The sequence below is a fragment of the Sinocyclocheilus rhinocerous genome, unplaced genomic scaffold (genome assembly GCF_001515625.1).
Source record: "Sinocyclocheilus rhinocerous isolate Xijiao unplaced genomic scaffold, SAMN03320098_v1.1 scaffold1464, whole genome shotgun sequence".
Lineage (NCBI taxonomy): Eukaryota > Metazoa > Chordata > Actinopteri > Cypriniformes > Cyprinidae > Sinocyclocheilus > Sinocyclocheilus rhinocerous.
Window position 1 is genome coordinate 416069 of NW_015643188.1, and position 19591 is coordinate 435659.

The 19591-nt window shown below is 39.9% G+C and overlaps 1 protein-coding gene across 1 annotated transcript in view; it reads left to right on the forward strand.

Moving 5' to 3' along the window:
* Positions 1-403: 403 nt before the first annotated feature.
* Positions 404-19591, forward strand: part of LOC107757186 (collagen alpha-1(XXI) chain) — a 45422-nt gene continuing 26234 nt past the window's right edge. Inside the window, exons 1-15 of the mRNA XM_016574602.1 lie at positions 404-485; positions 1464-2021; positions 3496-3661; positions 3868-4093; positions 4704-4877; positions 5941-6018; positions 7042-7053; positions 7140-7223; positions 7313-7366; positions 7457-7510; positions 13256-13309; positions 13588-13641; positions 14126-14173; positions 14918-14971; positions 15078-15131. Of these exons, the coding sequence (XP_016430088.1) occupies positions 404-485; positions 1464-2021; positions 3496-3661; positions 3868-4093; positions 4704-4877; positions 5941-6018; positions 7042-7053; positions 7140-7223; positions 7313-7366; positions 7457-7510; positions 13256-13309; positions 13588-13641; positions 14126-14173; positions 14918-14971; positions 15078-15131 (1752 nt within the window). The remainder of the gene's footprint in view (positions 486-1463; positions 2022-3495; positions 3662-3867; positions 4094-4703; positions 4878-5940; positions 6019-7041; positions 7054-7139; positions 7224-7312; positions 7367-7456; positions 7511-13255; positions 13310-13587; positions 13642-14125; positions 14174-14917; positions 14972-15077; positions 15132-19591) is intronic.

Here is a 19591-nt window from a genome sequence, read left to right on the forward strand (position 1 = left end):
ACAGAAGTCATTAGTTACGGAATGTAGCTAGGTTGGCTTTAGGAACATGGGACAAACGTCTCCTAATATAATGATGCAATGCAATAGGCCTTTCCATTATTCTGCATGAAACGCTTAATTTCAGAAGTAATTACTTGATTGTTTCTGCGAAACCATCTCAACACCCCTGTGGACAACTGTGCACTGATCTGATTAGCTTAAGTGAGTGTGTAACGTCAGAGGTATAATCAAATGAAACAGTCATCTTTAAGTAATTATGTAAGCAAACTGATTCTTAACTGTTTAGAATAATTATAGATTGCAGTGTTGCTCTGCATCCAAAATTAACACATTTCAATGTTCTTCATTTAACAGGGATCTGAAGATTGACGTTTTAGGGAAAGGACTGGAACTTTGATTGGGAATGTCGTGGATTCTGAAGTCTTTTCCAGCACTGCTGTTCCTGGTGTACTCACACGCCGCAGAGGACGATGATATTCGAGCGGGTATTGCAAGTTTCTTATCCCTTTTTTATTTGACGTGTGAAAATCAACTATGAAATCTTAATGGACAATTTATATTTTTAAACAGAATATTGAATTAACAATTTTTTTATCCATGCACATCATAATCTCTAATCAAAAACATTATCTTCCCCCTCACACCTACATCTCTTCAGTGATATTGTGTGCATCGGAGCGAGGGCTGGGCAATATTCCCTCCACTCCAGTTTTTCTTGTTCAAGAAGCAGTTTCACTCAAATATACATCACAATAGAGGAGAGTCGATTGCAATTTTGGTTTCATGATGACTTTAAGGTTTTCAAAAGTGAGTGAGGTGCCAAAATAGGCAGTATTTTAAGTAATTATAGATGTGTTCCAAAACCATAAAGGATGCTCCAAAAGGTAGATCCAGTTTTGCTCATAAGTTTATATACCTCTTGCAGAATATGCAAAAAACCAAGAGGGATCATGAAAATTGCATGCAATTTTTGTTTTATGTAGTACTGTCCTGAGTAAGCTATTTCACATAACAGATGTTTATATATACTCTACAAGACAAAATAACTTAATTAATAAAAATGACTCTATTCAAAAGTTTACATACCCTTGAATCTTAATACTGTGTGTCGTTATTGGATGATCCACGATTGCTTTTATGTTTTGTGATAGTCATTGATTAGTCCTTTGATTGTCTTAAGCAGTTCAACTGCCTGCTGTTCTTCAGAAAAAATCCTCCAGGTCCTGTGAATTCTTTGGTTTTCCAGCATCTTCTGCATATTTGGACCTTTTCAAACATTGATTGTATGATTTTGAGATCCATATTTTCACATTGACAACAACTGAGTGACTTACACACAGCTATTACAAAAGTTGAAAACATTTACTGAGGCTCGAGAAGGCAGGGGGGTGTAAACTTTTGAACTGGATATTTGTCATTCTGTGGTATTTAGCTCTATCCCCGTGCTTGTCCTAATTTTGCAGGCTGCAGCACTGCTGTCAATGACCTGGTCTACATCATGGACGGCTCCTGGAGTGTGGGAAGTGACGACTTTGAAACAGCCAAGCGCTGGCTAGTCAATGTCACCAGTGGCTTTGACGTGAGTTCGCACTACTCGCAGGTGGGTGTAGTGCAATACAGCGACACCCCAAGGTTGGAGATCCCTCTCGGTCTCCACAAGACCACTCAAGATCTCATTAAGGCCATTGAGGACATCAGCTATTTAGGTGGCAACACGCAGACAGGCCGTGCCATCAAGTTTGCCGTGGACCACGTCTTTGCATCTTCGCAACGAAGTGAAGTGAAGAACCGCATTGCTGTGGTGGTGACTGATGGAAAGTCGCAGGACGATGTTATGGACGCTAGCGTGGAGTCACGAGCACAAGGTATTAAAGTGTTTGCGGTTGGCGTCGGGACGGAGATCACCACATCAGAGCTGGTGACCATCGCCAACAAGCCGGAGGGTGAATACGTGCTGTATGCGGAGGACTACACCAATATCGACCGTATCCGTGATGCTATGGAACAGAAGCTGTGTGAGGGTGAGATTCGCATGCGTGTGAGACTTCCCATAAACATTTACCACATTAAAACTAGGTTTTGACATTACCAATCCACTCCTGGGCGTGCAGTTCTATCAGGATCTTAAAAGAACAGTGAACCGCTAAAACACCACAGTCCATTCATGCCCAGTGACAGGGAAAGCCACAAAGCTCGTGGGCCAAACCAGCGGCATGATGCCATGGCAGGGAGGAACTGTGGGGGAGTGGTAACAGGAACCAGATGTGGCTTTACCCAGTGCCAATGCAGCTGGCAGCTCTGGTTTGGACAGACAGTTGTCACTAGTGGCAGGCGTGTAGTTTCTCCAACCGAAATTAATTACAAACATACACCTTGTCATTTGGCACAAAATGAGTCGGGGCAAGGTGTCAAAGGTACAAAAGTGGTACTCATGTAGGTAGGTTCCCCCCCAAACTGAAAACACTGTTATGACTTACCATCATTATATGATACACTTTTGTCTGTGGAACACAAAAGCGGTGTTGGGGGTAACGCATTACAAGTAATGCAAGATATGTAATCAGATTACCTTTTTCAAGTAACTAGTAAAGTATCGCATTACTTTTTTAATTTACAACAAAATATCTGAGTTACTTTTTCAAATAAGTAATGCAAATTAATTTGTTTTCCCATGTATTCACTAACAGCTCTCCTGTCCCTGTATTTAGAGATATCGGGAGTTAGTGCAGAGGCAGAGGCATTTCCATCAGCCTGAGGATTGTTCATTTCACTTTTGGTGTGAAAGAGCCTTTGCAGTTGCCAAAATAGAACATTTTGGTCTTGTATTATTAAAAAACAAATAAGCAAGGCCATCCCAGGTGACAAAAAGTAATGCAATAGTAATGTAACGCATTACTTTACATAAAAAGTAACTAAGTAATGCAGTAAGTTATACTTTATAAAGAAATGCAATACTGTAATCCATTACTTTTCATAAAAAGTAACTAAGTAACGAAATTAGTTACTTTTCTTATGGAGAAAATATAAAAAAGTAACTAAGTGCCGATAGCCTTGTAAGCAGCGTGCCATACAGCGTCGTTGCGTTACGGGTGTCCCGAATTCAAATCCCGACTCAAGGACCTTTCCCAATCCTGCCCCCTATCTCTCTCCCACTTCGCTTCCTGTCAGTTCTGATCTGTTCTGTCATAATAAAGGCAAAAATGCCAAAAAAGTAACTAAGTAATGCAATTAGCTACTTTTCTTATGGAGAAATGCAATACTGTAATGCATTACTTTCCATAAAAGGTAACTAATGCAGTAAGTTACTTTATGTAGAAATGCAATACTGTAATGCATTACTTTTAAAAGTAAATATCTTAACACTGTGCAAATGTGCTCATTCATTCAAAATTACCTGCCTGTAAGTTTCTAGTAATCCTGAAGACCTTGGTCCATATGATGCAATTTGTGTGTGTAATATGTTTTGATGACCATGTTAAATGTGTTCCTCTGCAGAATCTGTTTGCCCCACACGTATTCCTGTGGCTTCTCGTGATGAGAAAGGCTTTGAGCTGATATTGGGCATGAAGATCCATCAGAAAGCGAAGACGATACAGGGCTCATTAGCGTCAGAGGGAGCGTATCTGCTAGACAAGAGCACCGACATTACTGAAAACACAAGGTTGGTTTTACGCCTAATTTTGATAATCATAAAGATTTAGCATGTGTTTACTATGCAATTATTGGGAATTCTGTAGTTTTAAATCACCTTTTAGAGCCTCCAAACATATATTATTTTATAAAGTTGATGGTTTTGATTATGCAATATGCTGCAGAATTATATACTGCGATATGTCTGACTAATACATGTTTTAAATTTGTTTTAAGGGAGATTTTTCCCGAAGGTCTTCCTCCCTCCTATGTGTTTGTGTCGACTCTGAGGCTGAAAGGGCCTTCAAGTCGGGAAAAGCTGGACCTGTGGAGGGTCCTGTCTAAAGATGGACAGATTCAGGCGGCTGTCACACTCAACGGACTGGACAAATCTGTCATCTTCACTACCACAAACACGGTTAATGAGGAACAGATAGTTACTTTTGATGCACAAGGCACTGAGGTGAGTGAAATCTACCAGCAACTTATAGAACATTCTCCTTTTATACAAAGGTGAATCACTGCATTTTGTCATTAACCATCCTTACACTAATGCAACAGATCTAGCTACTTAAACAGAAGTTGCCTTTCTGAACCATACAGCCGTTTAGACAGCAGAATGTAGAAATAAGCTGCTTTATGACACATTTCTTTTTAAAACTGTGACTTGGCTGTATTGTGCAATTTCCTGTTCAAAATCCCATGACGCGTTTTCCACCAAAGCTCCTCACTTATACATTTAAATACTACAAATTCTCAGAAATGTTTTCATGTTCTCTGTTCCAGCAATTATCATCTTGTACCTGTTCCATGTCTTCCTCTGCTCTTAATGCCAAAAGCAAGTGGTTTTGTGTGATGTTTCGTGCACAATCGAGTCTTGCCAAGAGCCATTTTCCTCCATCACAGTGCCTCATTCATGCACAGCAGCTTGTTCTGGAAATTTGTCAGATTCTTGTGACATTTATGTCAAATGAAATAATTGAGTATTTGTGCACACCTTAGTCTATATTTATCTTTTCAATGTGTCTTCAATCAGCACAAAGCCATTTCTCAAAGTCTGAAACGTTCCGCAGGCTCTTTTTGATGGAAGCTGGCACCAGCTGAAGGTTCTGGTTAGACCCAGACGTGTCTCCTGTTTTCTGGATGACCAGCAGATCCAGGATGTGGCTCTGGATGCTGTGGTGCCCATCTACATCAACGGAAAGACTCAGATCTCCAAACGCTCTGGCTCTGACGCTACACTTCCTGTTAGTAACTTCCTGTAGTATAACTGAACACTGGATATTACTGGCAGCCAAAGTAAAGTACAGTATGGATCAGTGCTGGGGGTAACACATTACAAGTAACGCAAGTTGTGTAATCAGATTACTTTTTTCAAGTAACTAGTAAAGTTCTTTATTATACTTCTGTATTCTCTTTGTATTCTATCTATTTCTTTTCTTTTTATTTATTATACAATTAACAAAAAGCAAAAAAAAAAAGGACTCTAACACTAGCTTGCTGTATTCTTTTTCTATTCTATCTGTTTTTTTATTTATTATATAATAAAAAAAAACCTTGCTGCGTGAACGGCGTTAAGCTAACTGAGGCTTGTTATAGCACTTGCATATTATTGTTGATTTTGATTGCTTCCATTGTCCTCATTTGTAAGTCGCTTTGGATAAAAGCGTCTGCTGAATGACTAAATGTAAATGTAATTTAAATGTAAAGTAACACATTACTTTTTAATTTAGAAGGAAATATCTGAGTTACTTTTTCAAATAAGTAACGCCAGTTACTTTGTTTCCATGTGTTGAGTGACAGCTCTGGTGTTGCCATGGTGACAGAAATCAGGAGTAAGTGCAGAGCGTTGTGTGTGAACATGATCTTACTGTAGTTCTAGACTAAATATCAACGTGTGTTTACTCATCTCACTGCACACAAACACATTCAGTGTTCCTCAAAATCAATAAAAACAGTCAAATGCAAACTCAGAATATTATACAAACCTGCAATAATTAAATATGTTAAATAAGACAAATATAATTTATGTATTTAATCCATAATTAGTTACTTTTTTTATGGAGTTTTGCAATATTGCAATGCATTACATTTAAAAGGAACTTTCCCCAACACTGGTATGGATGACCACGGTCATCTGTATGACTGCTTTTAACTAAAATGCAGATTGCCAATTTTGCTTAAATAAACTACTAACATCACACAATAGTGATTGATATAGACATTACAGCTCAATCATCTGTTTGTTATAATTGCTGTTTAGAGAAACCTAAATGTTTTTTTTTTCTCGTTTCTCACTGACCACCGCAGACAGAAATCCAGAAACTGAGGCTTTATTGTGACCCACAGCAAAGTGAGCGAGAGACAGCATGTGAAATCTACTCTGTGGTAAGAAAACAAAACACAACTGTGTTACATTATAGCTGTGATCTGATTGACTGTGATGTGGGACTTGGTCTTTTTAATGTTATAAGTACTTCTGACCAACAATTCCTTATTAAATACTGAAAAATCTGTTAAATATCTGGAATAGGCTATGCACTTTTGTAATGGTAATCATCAGCAGGTAATACACATCAGAAAAACCATGAGCACTGATATGTTTCTGTAGACTTTATTTAAAAATTAAGAAATGTAAAAAGAAAAGAAAAAAAAACGGAGAGAGAGAGAGAGAAACCCTCAACAGATTTTTTACTTTCATAAAGCATTGTGAATGTTGTAATCAAGTCTAAATAATCCCTACAACCTTAAACAACTTAACTTTTTATTTCACAGTTCAGACTTTTTTAAATACAATTCAGAGAAAAAAGAAGTGTAATATAAAGTCAGAATTGCAAAGATATAAACACGCAATTCTGAGAAGAAAAGTCTGAAACAAAAAGGCAATTTTATATATAAAGTCTTCCATATACTTTGGTTTCTTACCTTGGCATTAAATTACACAAATCTAGTTAACGCTGCTGCGCGAGTGTTTCTAATACCATGGCTGAGGGACTGACTGCAAATTTGACATCTTTTTTGCCGGATTTTTTATGTTTGCTATTGCAGGAAATGTGAACATGAAAATTATATTTGTTGTAGTTTTTGTTCATAGAAGTAGAAATTTACCCAACTATGACGACTTTCACCCCGAAAATCTGAAGGGTTCGTCATAATCAGTAACTTATTTAGTAATGTTAGATTTACTGCCATTGCTTATTTAATTACTTCACACACACACACACACACCCTCTCTCTCACACACACGCGCACACACACACACACGCACGCATGCACGCACGCACGCACGCACACACACACACACACACACAGGTCGGGTGGAATTTTATCTGTACGTTTTCAAATGTCTTTTGTTTTAAATCAAATTGTAATGTTTTGATAACTCTTCTTATTCTCCTTGTTGTTTTACAGGATGATGAACGGGTAAGTTAGCATTTGATTGTTTCTCTCACAAATTTACTGTCATTTGAAAGGATTTATGTGGTATCAGTTTGTACGGCTCTTTCTAGTGTCCCCTGGATCGTGAGCCCACCAATGACACTGAAGATTCCTGCGACTGCAGCGAAGGCCAGCCAGGTCCTCCAGGACCCAGGGTCAATCAGGATCTCCATTCATCATTCCTGTTTAACTGCATACATCACTTCTAAGATGGTTATTTACAGCCAAAGTCTGATCTCAACAGGGTTTTCGTGGAGAGAAAGGAAGGGAAGGACCTCCAGGCCCAGATGGTAAGCCTGTGAGTAAACCCCATATATTCAGGATATGTGTCTTTTCCTGGCTTTTCTGTGTGAACTAGGCTTATTAAATATGTGCTTTGTCAATAAAGGGACCCCCAGGTTCAAGAGGAAAGCCAGGAGATCCAGGTATATCTGGAGAAAAGGTGAGATGTTCTTATGGTTTGAATCAATTGCTAGGGCCCTGTGATTTCTGTGATGCAGAAAACATGGACAGAAGTGCATCATCCAGACATAAAAATGGAATTTACTGTATAACGCGGAATGTCATGGAATTTCTCAAATTTTGAATTAATAAATCAAAGTAGATCAGTGCAGTTAAATCAAATGGTGTTATGAACTAGTGTCTGTGGATATTAACCCCCCCCCCCAAAAAAAACACACACACACGACACTCGCAGTATTTTCAGCGTCTGTGTCTCACCAAATGAGGACATTAACACATGACATTTATCTCTAGAGTGACTTCAGCAGCATTTTACATTTAATTTCAGAAAAACTATTGTCATATCATATACACAGAGAAACTTCACAACACACACAGTCTTCACAGGAACCCGTCAAAATAAAAGTTCCCCTTCAGGAACTCGAGCTGTGTCGAACGCTTTGGGAACGCCCTGGCAAGACCACGTTCTGAAGCATGTGTGAAATCAGTCCAATAGAGAAGCGAGACGTCACGAGCGGGGTGACGTGAGCAAACAGGAAGCATTTTTCAAGTCGTGTGTTCCTCCCTGCCCACATTATATCTCGGGTGGGGATACACGATTTGTGCGTTGTCTGGTTGGGAGCGGAGCATGCACGGGAAGCCCTTGAGGGGGCTCCGTGTGCTCCGTTCCCGCCTGGCCATCTTCGATGAAAGCGGCCAGGTTTGTGATCCTGCTGGGTCCAGCCCCACAGTTGCCGAGGCACAATGGCGGCTGTTATCGTGGGGATCGCAAATGGATTTAGCGGAGGGATCTGAGACAGGCTCGTTCTTATCTCGGTCCTCACCCACTAAATACATGGCCCCCTCTCAGGGATCGGAAGTCCGCCCCGCGGTTTCTTCCCCCCGGAGAGAGGGCCCGGCGCTTCATCTATTTTTCTCCGAGGAGGTTGATTGTGAGACTGTGGACTCACCACCGCAGTCCCTCGCATATGAGGAGCTAGTGGAGGTTGTGACTCATGCTGTAGCCAAACATCGAACAACGAATGGCCAGCTGAGAAACAGGATGCTCGTCGAGCAAGCTGGACGAGCGTTTACTCAAAGCTAGATCACAGCCTTCACGACAGGGCCTTCCATTTTTCCCCGATCTCCATACTGAAGTCACGAGATCGTGGGATAAACCATATTCGTCCCGACTCTTCAGCCCCAGAGTATCCAATTACTCTAACATCACGGGGCTGAATGAGAAGGGATATGGGGCGATGCCGGCGGTGGAGCAGACACTTGCGAGCTATCTCCCCCCGTCCTCAGCATCGTCCCTAAAGGCCCCGAAGCTTCCCACCAGGTCAGTAAAACTGACATCCAGCCTGGTTGGGAAAGCTTATATGGCGGCAGGTCAGGCCGGTGCGTGTCAGCACTCTATGGCAGTGTTGCAGGCATACCAGGCCGACCAGCTAAAAGACCTGGATGATAAGGAGGAAGAGGAATCCGATGTAGTCGCTGAACTGTGTTGGGCCACAGACCTGCCGCTTCGGGGTCACCAAGGAAACGGCCAGAGCAATCGGCCGTTCCATGGCAGCACTGGTGGCTATGGAGCGACACCTGTGGTTGAATCCGTCTGAACTACAAGACAAGGACAGATTCTTCCTCCTGGATGCCCCGCTATCGCCTTCTGGCCTCTTTGGCGGCGCAGTCGATACTGTCGTCGAGAGGTTTCAGGAGCCGAAGAAGCAGGTGGCGGCATTCCAGCGCTTCCTCCCTCGCCGTTCCCAGATCTTTGGGACTGCTGAGCAGGAGTAGTCCCAGCCGTCCAGCTCCTCATATCGCCAGACCCAGAAACAGAGCATTGTGACCCACACTCCCCCGCAGAAAGACCAGGGGGCGGGGGCCTCGATGCAGAAAACGGAACGCTATTATGTCTAAGAGGACCTCGGCCAAGCGGTCCTGACATTATCATAGTCAGGACCCTGAGGGCAGCCTACCCTGGGGAGGAGGGGTACACACCTCAGTATACGGTTCCCGATCCTCCTCAGTTCTCTCAGGGGGCTTCACTGATACCCCTGCCCCGCCCAGTGCTTCAGGGCTCAGCTGCAGCCCGGTGACGGTACAGCAATGCAAAGCTCGTCCCCTCAGATGAGGGCGCTAGAACAGTCAGGTCGGTCGTTCCCTGCCGTTCATTCGCAATTCACAATGGGTCCTGCACACTGTAGAGAGCTCAGGGTTACAGAATTCAGTTTGGTTCTCGTCCACCTCACTTCAATGGGGTTATTTTCCTATGTTAGTGGGCCCCGAGCAGGCTCTGGTATTGGAAAAAGAAGTAGAAACTCTCTTGAGGAAGGAGGCCGTAGAACGTGATCCTCCTCTCTATCGAGAATCAGGGTTCTACAGCCGTTACTTCATCGTTCTGAAGAAGGATGGGGGTTGTGTCCGATCATAGATCTGCGTCTATTGAACCGCGCCATCAAACGATTTCGGTTCAAGATGCTCACTATCAAACAGATTGTGTCTCAAATCAGGTCTGAGGACTGGTTTGTCACGATAAGACGCATACTTCCATGTATCCATCCTTCCTCAACACAGGAAGTTCCTGAGGTTTGCTTTCGGGGGCGAAGCATACGCGAAGCATACCAGTATCGGTTTCTTCCCTTCGGTCTGTCACTCTCACCCTGCACTTTCACGAAGTGTGTCGATGCTGCCTTGGCTCTGTTGCGACTCCAGGGCATCCGCATACTCAATTACATCGACGATTGGTTGATATTAGCTCAGTCGGAGCAGATGGCGACTCGGCATCGAGATGTCGTCCTCGCCCATATGAAAGAGCTGGGGTTACAGCTGAACGCCAAGAAAAGTGGGCTTTCTCCACTACAGAGAACCACTTATCTGGGCGTGTTGTGGGATTTAACTACGATGCAGGCACAGTTGTCTCCTGCTCGTATCAAAGTGATTCTCACAGCTGTGAGGGGAGTGAGAGAAGGCCAGTCACTCACTGTGAAACTGTTTCAGAGACTGTTGGGTCTGATGGCAGCTGCGTCCAACGTGATACTTTTTGGCATGCTGTACATGAGACCCTTGCAGTGGTGGCTCAGGACCAAGGGGTTTTTACCGAGGGGGGACCCGCTTCACACGGTCAAGGTCACGCGGCAATGCTTACGTGCCTTGGACATGTGGAAGAAACCTTGGTTCCTGTCTCAAGGCCCGTCGCTGGGGGCTCCTTGTCGTCGTGTAACGCTAACGACAGACGCCTCCCTCACGAGTTGGGGAGTGGTCATGAGTGGCCACTCTGCCCGAGGTCTGTGGGAAGGCCATCATCTCATGTGGCACATCAACTGCCTGGAGTTGTTGGCCGTGTTTCGAGCTCTAAAACTCTTCCTTCCAGACCTAAGGAGACATCATGTGCTTGTCCGCACAGACAACACATCTGTGGTCTCCTACATAAATCGGCCACCTTTACAGGCTGGCACACCAGGTCCTCCTGTGGGCCCAGGGAAAGTTCCTCTCACTAAGAGCAGTTTACATCCCTGGGCATCTCAATCAGGGAGCAGACATCCTGTCGAGACAGGGGCTGAGGCTCGGGGAATGAAGGCTCCACCCCGAGTTGGTGGAGCTCCTTTGGAGGGAGTTCGGCCGGGCGGAAGTGGATCTATTCGCATCGCAGGAAACGACACACTGTCCGCTCTGGTTCTCCCTCACGCATCCTGCTCCACTTGGGTTGGATGCCATGGTACAGACGTGGCCGAGGCTTCGTCTGTACGCATTTCCCCCAATCACTCTGCTCCCGGGAGTTCTGGAGAGAGTACGCTGGAACAGGGTCCATCTGCTGCTGGTGCCCCGTTCTGGCCGGCCCGAGTATGGTTCTCGGACCTTGTGTCCCTCCTCGACGGCTCTCCACTTGAGATTTCGATCAGGAGAGACCTCCTCTCTCAGGCGGGGGGCACCATCCTTCACCCCTGCCTGGAGTTATGGAAGTTGTGGGCGTGGCCCCTGAGGGTGCACAGCTCATAGCATCCGGTCTCTCAACTGAGATTGATGAGACCATACTCCAGTCCAGAGCTCCCACCATGAGGAAACTGTATGCCTTGAAGTGGAAACTTTTCACTTCTTGGTGTGGACAGCGACTGCAAGACCCAGTCAACTGCCCAGTTGGTTCATTTATGGAGTTTCTGCAGGAGTGATTCTCCACAGGGTTATCTCCCTCCACTCTGAAGGTTTACGTGGCGGCCATAGCTGCTTACAATGCCCTTCAGGCTGGTCAGTCTTGGGGAAACACCCATTAGTTACACGTTTCCTCCGTGGCACCCGGAGGCTGAGGCCAGTACAGCGCACCAAGGTGCCCTCATGGGACCTGGCAGTGGTTCTGGAGGCTCTGTGCAAAGCTCCCTTCGAACAGATATGCAGATATCTCTCACAAGCTCCTCACGCTTAAGACGATATCTCTACTTGCTATATCCTCGCTGAAGAGGATAGGGGACCTTCAGGCACTTGGTTAGGGCATTTCTTTACCTGAGACCCGGGTATGTCCCTAAAGTGCCCACTTCCTCGCCGGGTCTCATTGTACTGCAAGCCTTTTGTCCTCCTCCCTTCCAGGAAGCAGGCTAGGAAAGACTCAATCTGCTCTGTCCAGTGCGAGCACTTGCCGGATGAGCCTTTATGCTTCCTGATTGCTCACGTAACCCCGCTCGTGACGTCTAGCTTCTCTATTGGACTGATTTCACACATGCTTCAGAACGTGGTCTCGCTGGGGGCGTTCCCAAAGCGTTCGATGTAGCGTCTCGCTCCCTTCGGGGAACCATGATTACATACGTAACCTCGAGACGTTCGGTTTGAAGACTTTTGTGACAGAAATATATGACTATTTTATAGTAGAATGAACGTCTCAATGTAATAATGTTACTAACACTTTTTAAAAAAAGAAATAATCCAAATGTTTTCTTCCATGTTTTCATTTTAACAGTAAACGTCTGTTGTGCAGCTTTGAAAAAAAAAAAAAAAAAAGAAGAAAGGGTTTGTTTAATTTTCATTTGATTAAAAGAGAAATTAATGTTTCATGCCTTCATTTGATAACCAGAAAAAATAAAATACACAACACATAATTTCTAAAAAATAAAGTATAATAATAATAATAATAATAAAAATAATAATAAAGTAATAAAATGTAATTAAAGCATTAAGATGGGATCCAGAAAAATTAAAATGGAACACACATAATTTGGTCAAATAAAATTAAAAAAACTAGAGAAAAAAAAAACATTTCTTAGTGCCCTAAAAAATGTAATTAGTTAATTTTTTTTAGAAATTATTGTTATATTGTATAAGTTTCATGAGTTCAATTAATTAGACATGCTTTTTCATTACTAAAATTAATTTAACCATTAAAATAGAGTCCAGAAATATAAAAAAACCCAAAAAACTAATTATGAAAACAAATAATGGATTTCATAGGGTCCTACATTTATTTATTTACCTTTATTTAACCAGGAAATTAAAAACTCTTGAGATTTAAACTCTCATTTACAAGAGGGTCCTGGCCAAGATAGGCAGCACATTTAGTTACACATAAAACAAAATACATTCATTTACATACACAGAAACATACACAAATCACTCAAAACATTTACAATCAGGTGACTCTACAAATAGATCCTTTAAAATACATTTAAAATCATTTAGTGATTGCTAAGCAACATTGCTAAGCATGCAGCGTTATCTCTTGAAGAAGAAAATGTTGTGTTTTTTGCTTCCTCTCTTTTAGGGCGATGTGGGTCCACCGGGGCTGAGAGGTAATCCAGGACTTCAGGGTTTAAAAGTGAGTCTTGCATTGGGATAAATTAATAAAAAAAACATCCTCACTTCACACCCTTCCTAGCAAAAGAATCATTTTTGGAAAGCAAGCAGATGCTTTTAGATGCTCATTCTCAAATTTATATGAAACATCCATTTGGCAGGAATAGAGCCTCTTCCCACTTTGGTGGAGCGTGGTGTTCTCAATCTAGCATCCTAATTACCAGTTTGTAGGTGTAATTCAGTGAGCAGACTTTTTCCTATCCATTATTGCGAGTCACATTCGGTCTATTTTATTTCCAGGGTGAACGAGGAGAACAAGGGTTGCCAGGGAAACCGGGGCCGCCAGGACCCACGGTAAGAGCTGAAATAATTGGAGCCTCTTTCCAAACCCTCTGTCAGGCCTATGCAAACCAGTGCCTCCCTGTGTAAACGGCTCAATGCTTACTTTATAAGCGTTTGACAGAGGAAGAGCCTGACAATCGCCATCAAACTCACTGGCCACAAATGCATTTGTTTATACAAACTACACACAGCAAGTGAAGAAGAGCCAAATGCATTACTGGAGACAAATACAAACACAAAGACGTTTGGAAAATCTACTTTTGTGTAAAACATTTTGTGCATTTACATGCACTGGTTATGCTTAATAAATCAACAACCATTTTCCTTTAATGTCATACAGTTATAAACAGCTTAAGCATAAACCGATTGACACAGCTAGATTGTTGTGGTTTTCTTACATTGCCAGGTCATTGGTTTGCATGTAAACCGGTTTATTTCAATAAGCTGTTTTTTTTATAGTTAGCACACATGGAAACTAATTGTCTTTTTGTTTTAGGGAGCATCAAAACCAAACGTTGGTACAGTTGGATTGCCAGGAAAAAAGGTAACAATATTTATTAATAATAGCATATGTATATAATATTTCACTCCAAAATCAGAGGAAATAAATAATAAATTATGCCCAACTTTAATTCTCATTGTTAAATCAAATGGTTATCGACATATTGTAAAGTGCATACATTATTGGTAATATTTGTTGTACTTCCTTTTGATTATTGCTTATTCAAATAAGAAATTATTGTATTACATTTTCTCACTGGACTACAGTAATTTTTTCTGTAGTTCAAATTTACAGTAAAAATACTGTAATACGTTATTTGATTTTACATTTAAAAAATGTTGATACAGTGATATTACAATGGGTAATACAATGGTAATAACCTTTAGAATAATTCAGGAAAATTACTCAAAAGTAACTTTCAAGATTCATTACAGCCATGACATTTTGGGAGAAAGTAAAGGGACATAAAGACAATTCATAGTGACAATTAAAGGGATAGTCCATCTAAAAGTGATATATGATAAAAGTCAAAGGGAACCAAAACCTTTTGGTTACCAGCATTCTTTAAAATATATTCTGTTATGTTCCACAGAATAAAGAAAGGGTGAGTAAATGATGACAGAATTTTAATTTTTGGCTGGACTATCCCTTTAAATGTCATTCTAATATAGATTGTAAATTACTATATACTACTATGACCATACTATACAGTGAAAAGCCCTTATTCATAAATTGTAAGCTGTCAAAACAAGCATGATATTGAACTTCACCTGTATTTTTAAACAGGGAGAGCAGGGGGGGGAAGGAGAACAAGGACCTCCTGGAGAGCCTGGTCCAATGGTAATGTAGTTTGATGTTATATGACATGCCAGAAATTATATTTGACCAGATGGTATCCTCTAAAAATGTGTCATAATGGTCCTGAGAAACTCTTGTGTTTCTTCAGGGGAAACCAGGACTCACTGGAAGCGATGGAGCAGCCGGCCCTGCTGGAGCAAAGGTCAGTCTGAGTGTGTTAATGACATGCAGTAAAGCAACACATACTGACTCTTGTGACACAGCCGGTGATCGTTACTGTCAAAGGCTTTCTAATTTGACTTAATGCATATCATGTGATTAATGCACAGATATTTATAGGTCGACATTTGTCAGGCGTGGAAGTTAGGAGAGGTTAGTCATTAATTACATGTATAGTATAAGTGTGGAACTACTGTCACGTTCAGTTATTCTGCGTGGCACTTCTGCGTTATAAAAAGAGAGATTTTCAGCATTAATACACAGAAAAAAGTAAAAGAAAAGAGCAAAAGTTGGCAACAGTGTGTCAGAATAGCTAAGAGTGTGACATGCTAAACTCATTTGTATTTTTAGATCTGTATTTTTATATATTCGTGTTTTGTGTTTGTGGCATTTATCCAATTATTTTTTAACACAGCCCAGCATTAAAATAATAATAATAATAATAATAATAATTCTGCTGCTTTGCAAAAAATGCCTAATATTACTTAATTTTATGATGCAATGAGTTAAATGAGTTAAAATATTAATAAACACCTTCCATCATGTCCTTTTTTTCACAAAACTAGAATGAAGATTTTTCAAATTATTTTTAAATATCAGCTTTAATGCACTTGTCAAAATAAGAGTCAAATGTCAGAAAGTGTCATTTTTTTATGACAAAAATAACTATTTAAAATGATAATTTAACTTACAATCTGCAAAGAAGAGGAACACTATTTTAAACAACAGTAAAGGCTGAAAACATCTGGATCGTGTTTGCATTTCTGTCACTGGCCATACAGTAAATCTGATCTTGAAATCAGGACTTGAAATAAAATAATGTCATGTGAAAATGGCTCAAGAATTGATCGAATAGTTGTAATCTGGCTCAGATTCCGACAGGAATCATGTGTTTGTGCTGTTTTCTGCTGATTAAGGGAGCATACAAGACTTCTTCGACACACAAATGGTAGTCGAAAGCAGAAATGCTATGAAATGCATCATAATTTGGGAGAAATTATGATGTACTAGAGCAACTTTTGTACTAATTTGTAATAAATAGCTCAAAAATAGTGAGCCTGCGAGCTTCAGAGTAAATATTGCCTCAAAATCAAATCAATTTGAGCGTGATTGAAACCCGGATGATTGTAACCACTCTAAGTTCGTCTGCCTTGGGAAAGCTAGCGTGTAAGAAATAACTGTTGGATTTCATCGAGTAAATATGAGGTCTGTGCATAATAAAAAAATTATATATATATAGATATAATATTTTAGTATTATTATAAAAATATTTTTTTATTATATTATTTTTATTAATATTTTGAATTAATTTAATACTTTCAGTTTTCATGTTAATTTTTATTATTTTTTATTTTAACCATTAATTTACTCTTAAAACAATGTCCACAGTGCCTATTGACTCAGCACAGGACATTGAAATCATGCTGTACATCTCTACAGCATTACATGCTTTTATTTCATAATGATTGCCTTGAGTTTTTGGGTATTAAGCATAAGCAAAGAGCCCAAGCTTGTTACCCATCATCTGGTCTTGAGGTTCTACTTAGATGCCACTGGGATAATAAATAAAGTGCATTTGCCTTGCTATAGTTTCAAGGAACATTGCACCGGGTAATAGTTTACAGGAACTAAACAGTCTGTTACAGTCATGTGTGCATGGCTCAAAGTTTGTCTGTAAAGTTATGCAATCTTGATTAAGCAAGACTAATGACCCTCTCCTGCAAATTAGACAAAGTGGCCTGAAATCTTCATCATTTTGTGTAGGAAAGAGGAAATGTATATTTGATTTTCCAGAGCCGAAAGAAAAAAATTTGAAAAATGTTCTTCACATGGTACCATTCAGAAATGAATAAGAAATGAATCGCTAAACCTAAATAATATGTCTGTAAAGCTGTGGAATTTTGATGAGGTCAATAATCATCTTTAGCATTTTTTATTGTGTGCCAAAGCATATGTGTGTTTCATGTACATTGCTATTCAAAAGCTTATAAAATATATAATTTTTTGAAAGAAGTTAATACGTTTATACAGCAAGGACAAATTGATGAAAAGTGAAAGTAAAGACATTTATAATGTTAAAAAAAATTCTATTTCAAATAAATCCTGAAAAATAAAATGTATTTCCACAAAAATATTGTGCAGCACAACTGTTTTCAACATTGATAATAATCAGAAATGTTTGTTGAGCAGCAAATCAGCATATTAGAATGATTTCTGAAGATCATGTGACACTGAAGACTGGAGTAATGATGCTGAAAATACAGCTGCACATCACAGAAATAAACTACAGTTTAACACATATTCACATAGAAAACTGCTATTTCAACTTGTAATATAATTTTATAATTATTATTGCATTTTTGATCAAATAAATGCAACCTTGTTGAGCATAAGTGACAAAATCATTAAAAAAATCTTACCGACCCCAAACTTTTCAATTGGTAGTCGACACATAGTTAAACTTTCCAAAACATAAAATGAATGAAGAAATAAAACAACTGTACTTCTTTAAAAATGTTACACAGAATGATTTAAATCACAATTTGTGACCCTGGAGCACAAAACCAGTCATAAGTGTCAATTTTTTTAAAATTGAGATTTATACATCATCTGAAAGCTGAATAAATAAGCTTTCCATTGATGTATGGTTTGTTAGGATAGGACAATATTTGGTCGAGATACAACTATTTGAAAATCTGGAATCTGAGGGTGCAAAAAAATCTAAATATTGAGAAAATCATCTTTAAAGTTGTTCAAATGAAGTTCTTAGCAATGCATATTACTAATCAAAAATTAAGTTTTGATATATTTACGGTAGGAAATTTATGAAATATCTTCATGGAACATGATCTTTACTTAATATCCTAATGATTTTTGGCATAAAAGAGAAATGGATAATTCTGACCCATACAATGTATTGTTGGCTATTGCTACAAATATACCTGTGCTGCTTAAGACTGCTTTTGTGCTGCAGGGTCACATTTAGTGATAAATGCAAAAAGTGGAGAGAAAAAAAAGAAAAAGAAAGCTTGAACTGATCTGAACTGATTTTAACTGATAGGAAAATCCCTTATCCAGGAGTCATTACATCTTAAATGTTTTGCATTTTTTAAATAATTAATCACATTAAATTAATGCCCTAAATGCGACCGTTCCAATAATGCAAATAAAGTTTCACGGTCAGTAAGTTGACATTGAAGTGAGTCTGTGGACTGTGTTTGACTTGCTGGCAGAGACCAAAGCAATAGTTAATCAGTTCAGACATTAATCAGTCTGACAGAATAAAAACACTCCACAAACGCTCCAAACCTAATAGTACCTGGACTCTTGTTTGGATGTCCAGGAATAGATGCATACTTAGACATACACCTGCAATAATAAATGATGCTTCAGATGTAATGAAACGCCTCTCAGTGCTCAAATGAATGAGAACAGATGGATGGCCATTGAGGGGTCAAAACACATCATCCTGTTTAATTAGAAGCAAAAAGCATTCTGTTATTGAGTTCTAAAAGCATTAATGGCTCGTGTTCATCTTGTCTAACGTGTCCTGTAATTTTAACTGCACTCCAGCTAAAAGAGTTTCACGCAGAGTCTGTTTTCTGTAACTATACACGTCCAGTGATGACGTAACGCTGGTGTTTGTTCAGTCGCTGCTCTGAATCAGACTAATGTCCAGCTTGCTGTCAGCTCGTGTAGATTTCATACGCACCATATTGCTTAAACTGAATCTGTCAACACATTTCCACTGGGCTGACAAATTAATCTAAATATTAGTTCTGGTAGCACATGCTGGAAGGGGTCGGTTAGATGATGCCAAATCGCTCGTTTATTCTCTGTGTGTAAAATGTCATGTATGTTCTTACAGTCTAAACAGTCCACAGACATTTAACGTCAGAGCTTTACATCTCAAGGCATTTGATTTTTGTCAACAACATTATGGAAACAATTTGGAAATTGCTTCAAAGGTTTGCATAGAACGGCTTTTGCAACATAGACGTACACTCCATAATCTGACTGATCAAACCAAAATTCTAACAGCATAATAATTTTGTAATAACCTCACCATTTTAGATTCAGACAAGAGTCAACAGTATAATAAAAGTAGATTTTATCCTAAATGCCATGACAATTTTATTATGGCAAGTTGCCTTGAGTTTGTGTGTGTGTGTGTGTGTGTATATATATATACAGTGTTGGGGGTAACGCATTACAAGTAACGCGAGTTATGTAATCAGATTACTTTTTTTCAAGTAACTAGTAAAGTAACGCATTACTTTTTAATTTACAAGAGAATATCTGAGTTACTTTTTCAAATAAGGAACGCAAGTTACTTTTTTTTTTCCAATTTATTGATTGACAGCTCTCCTGTCCCCATGTTGAGAGAAATCAGAAGATGTTACTGTAGTTCAAAATAAATATGAATATGAATTAATTCATCTC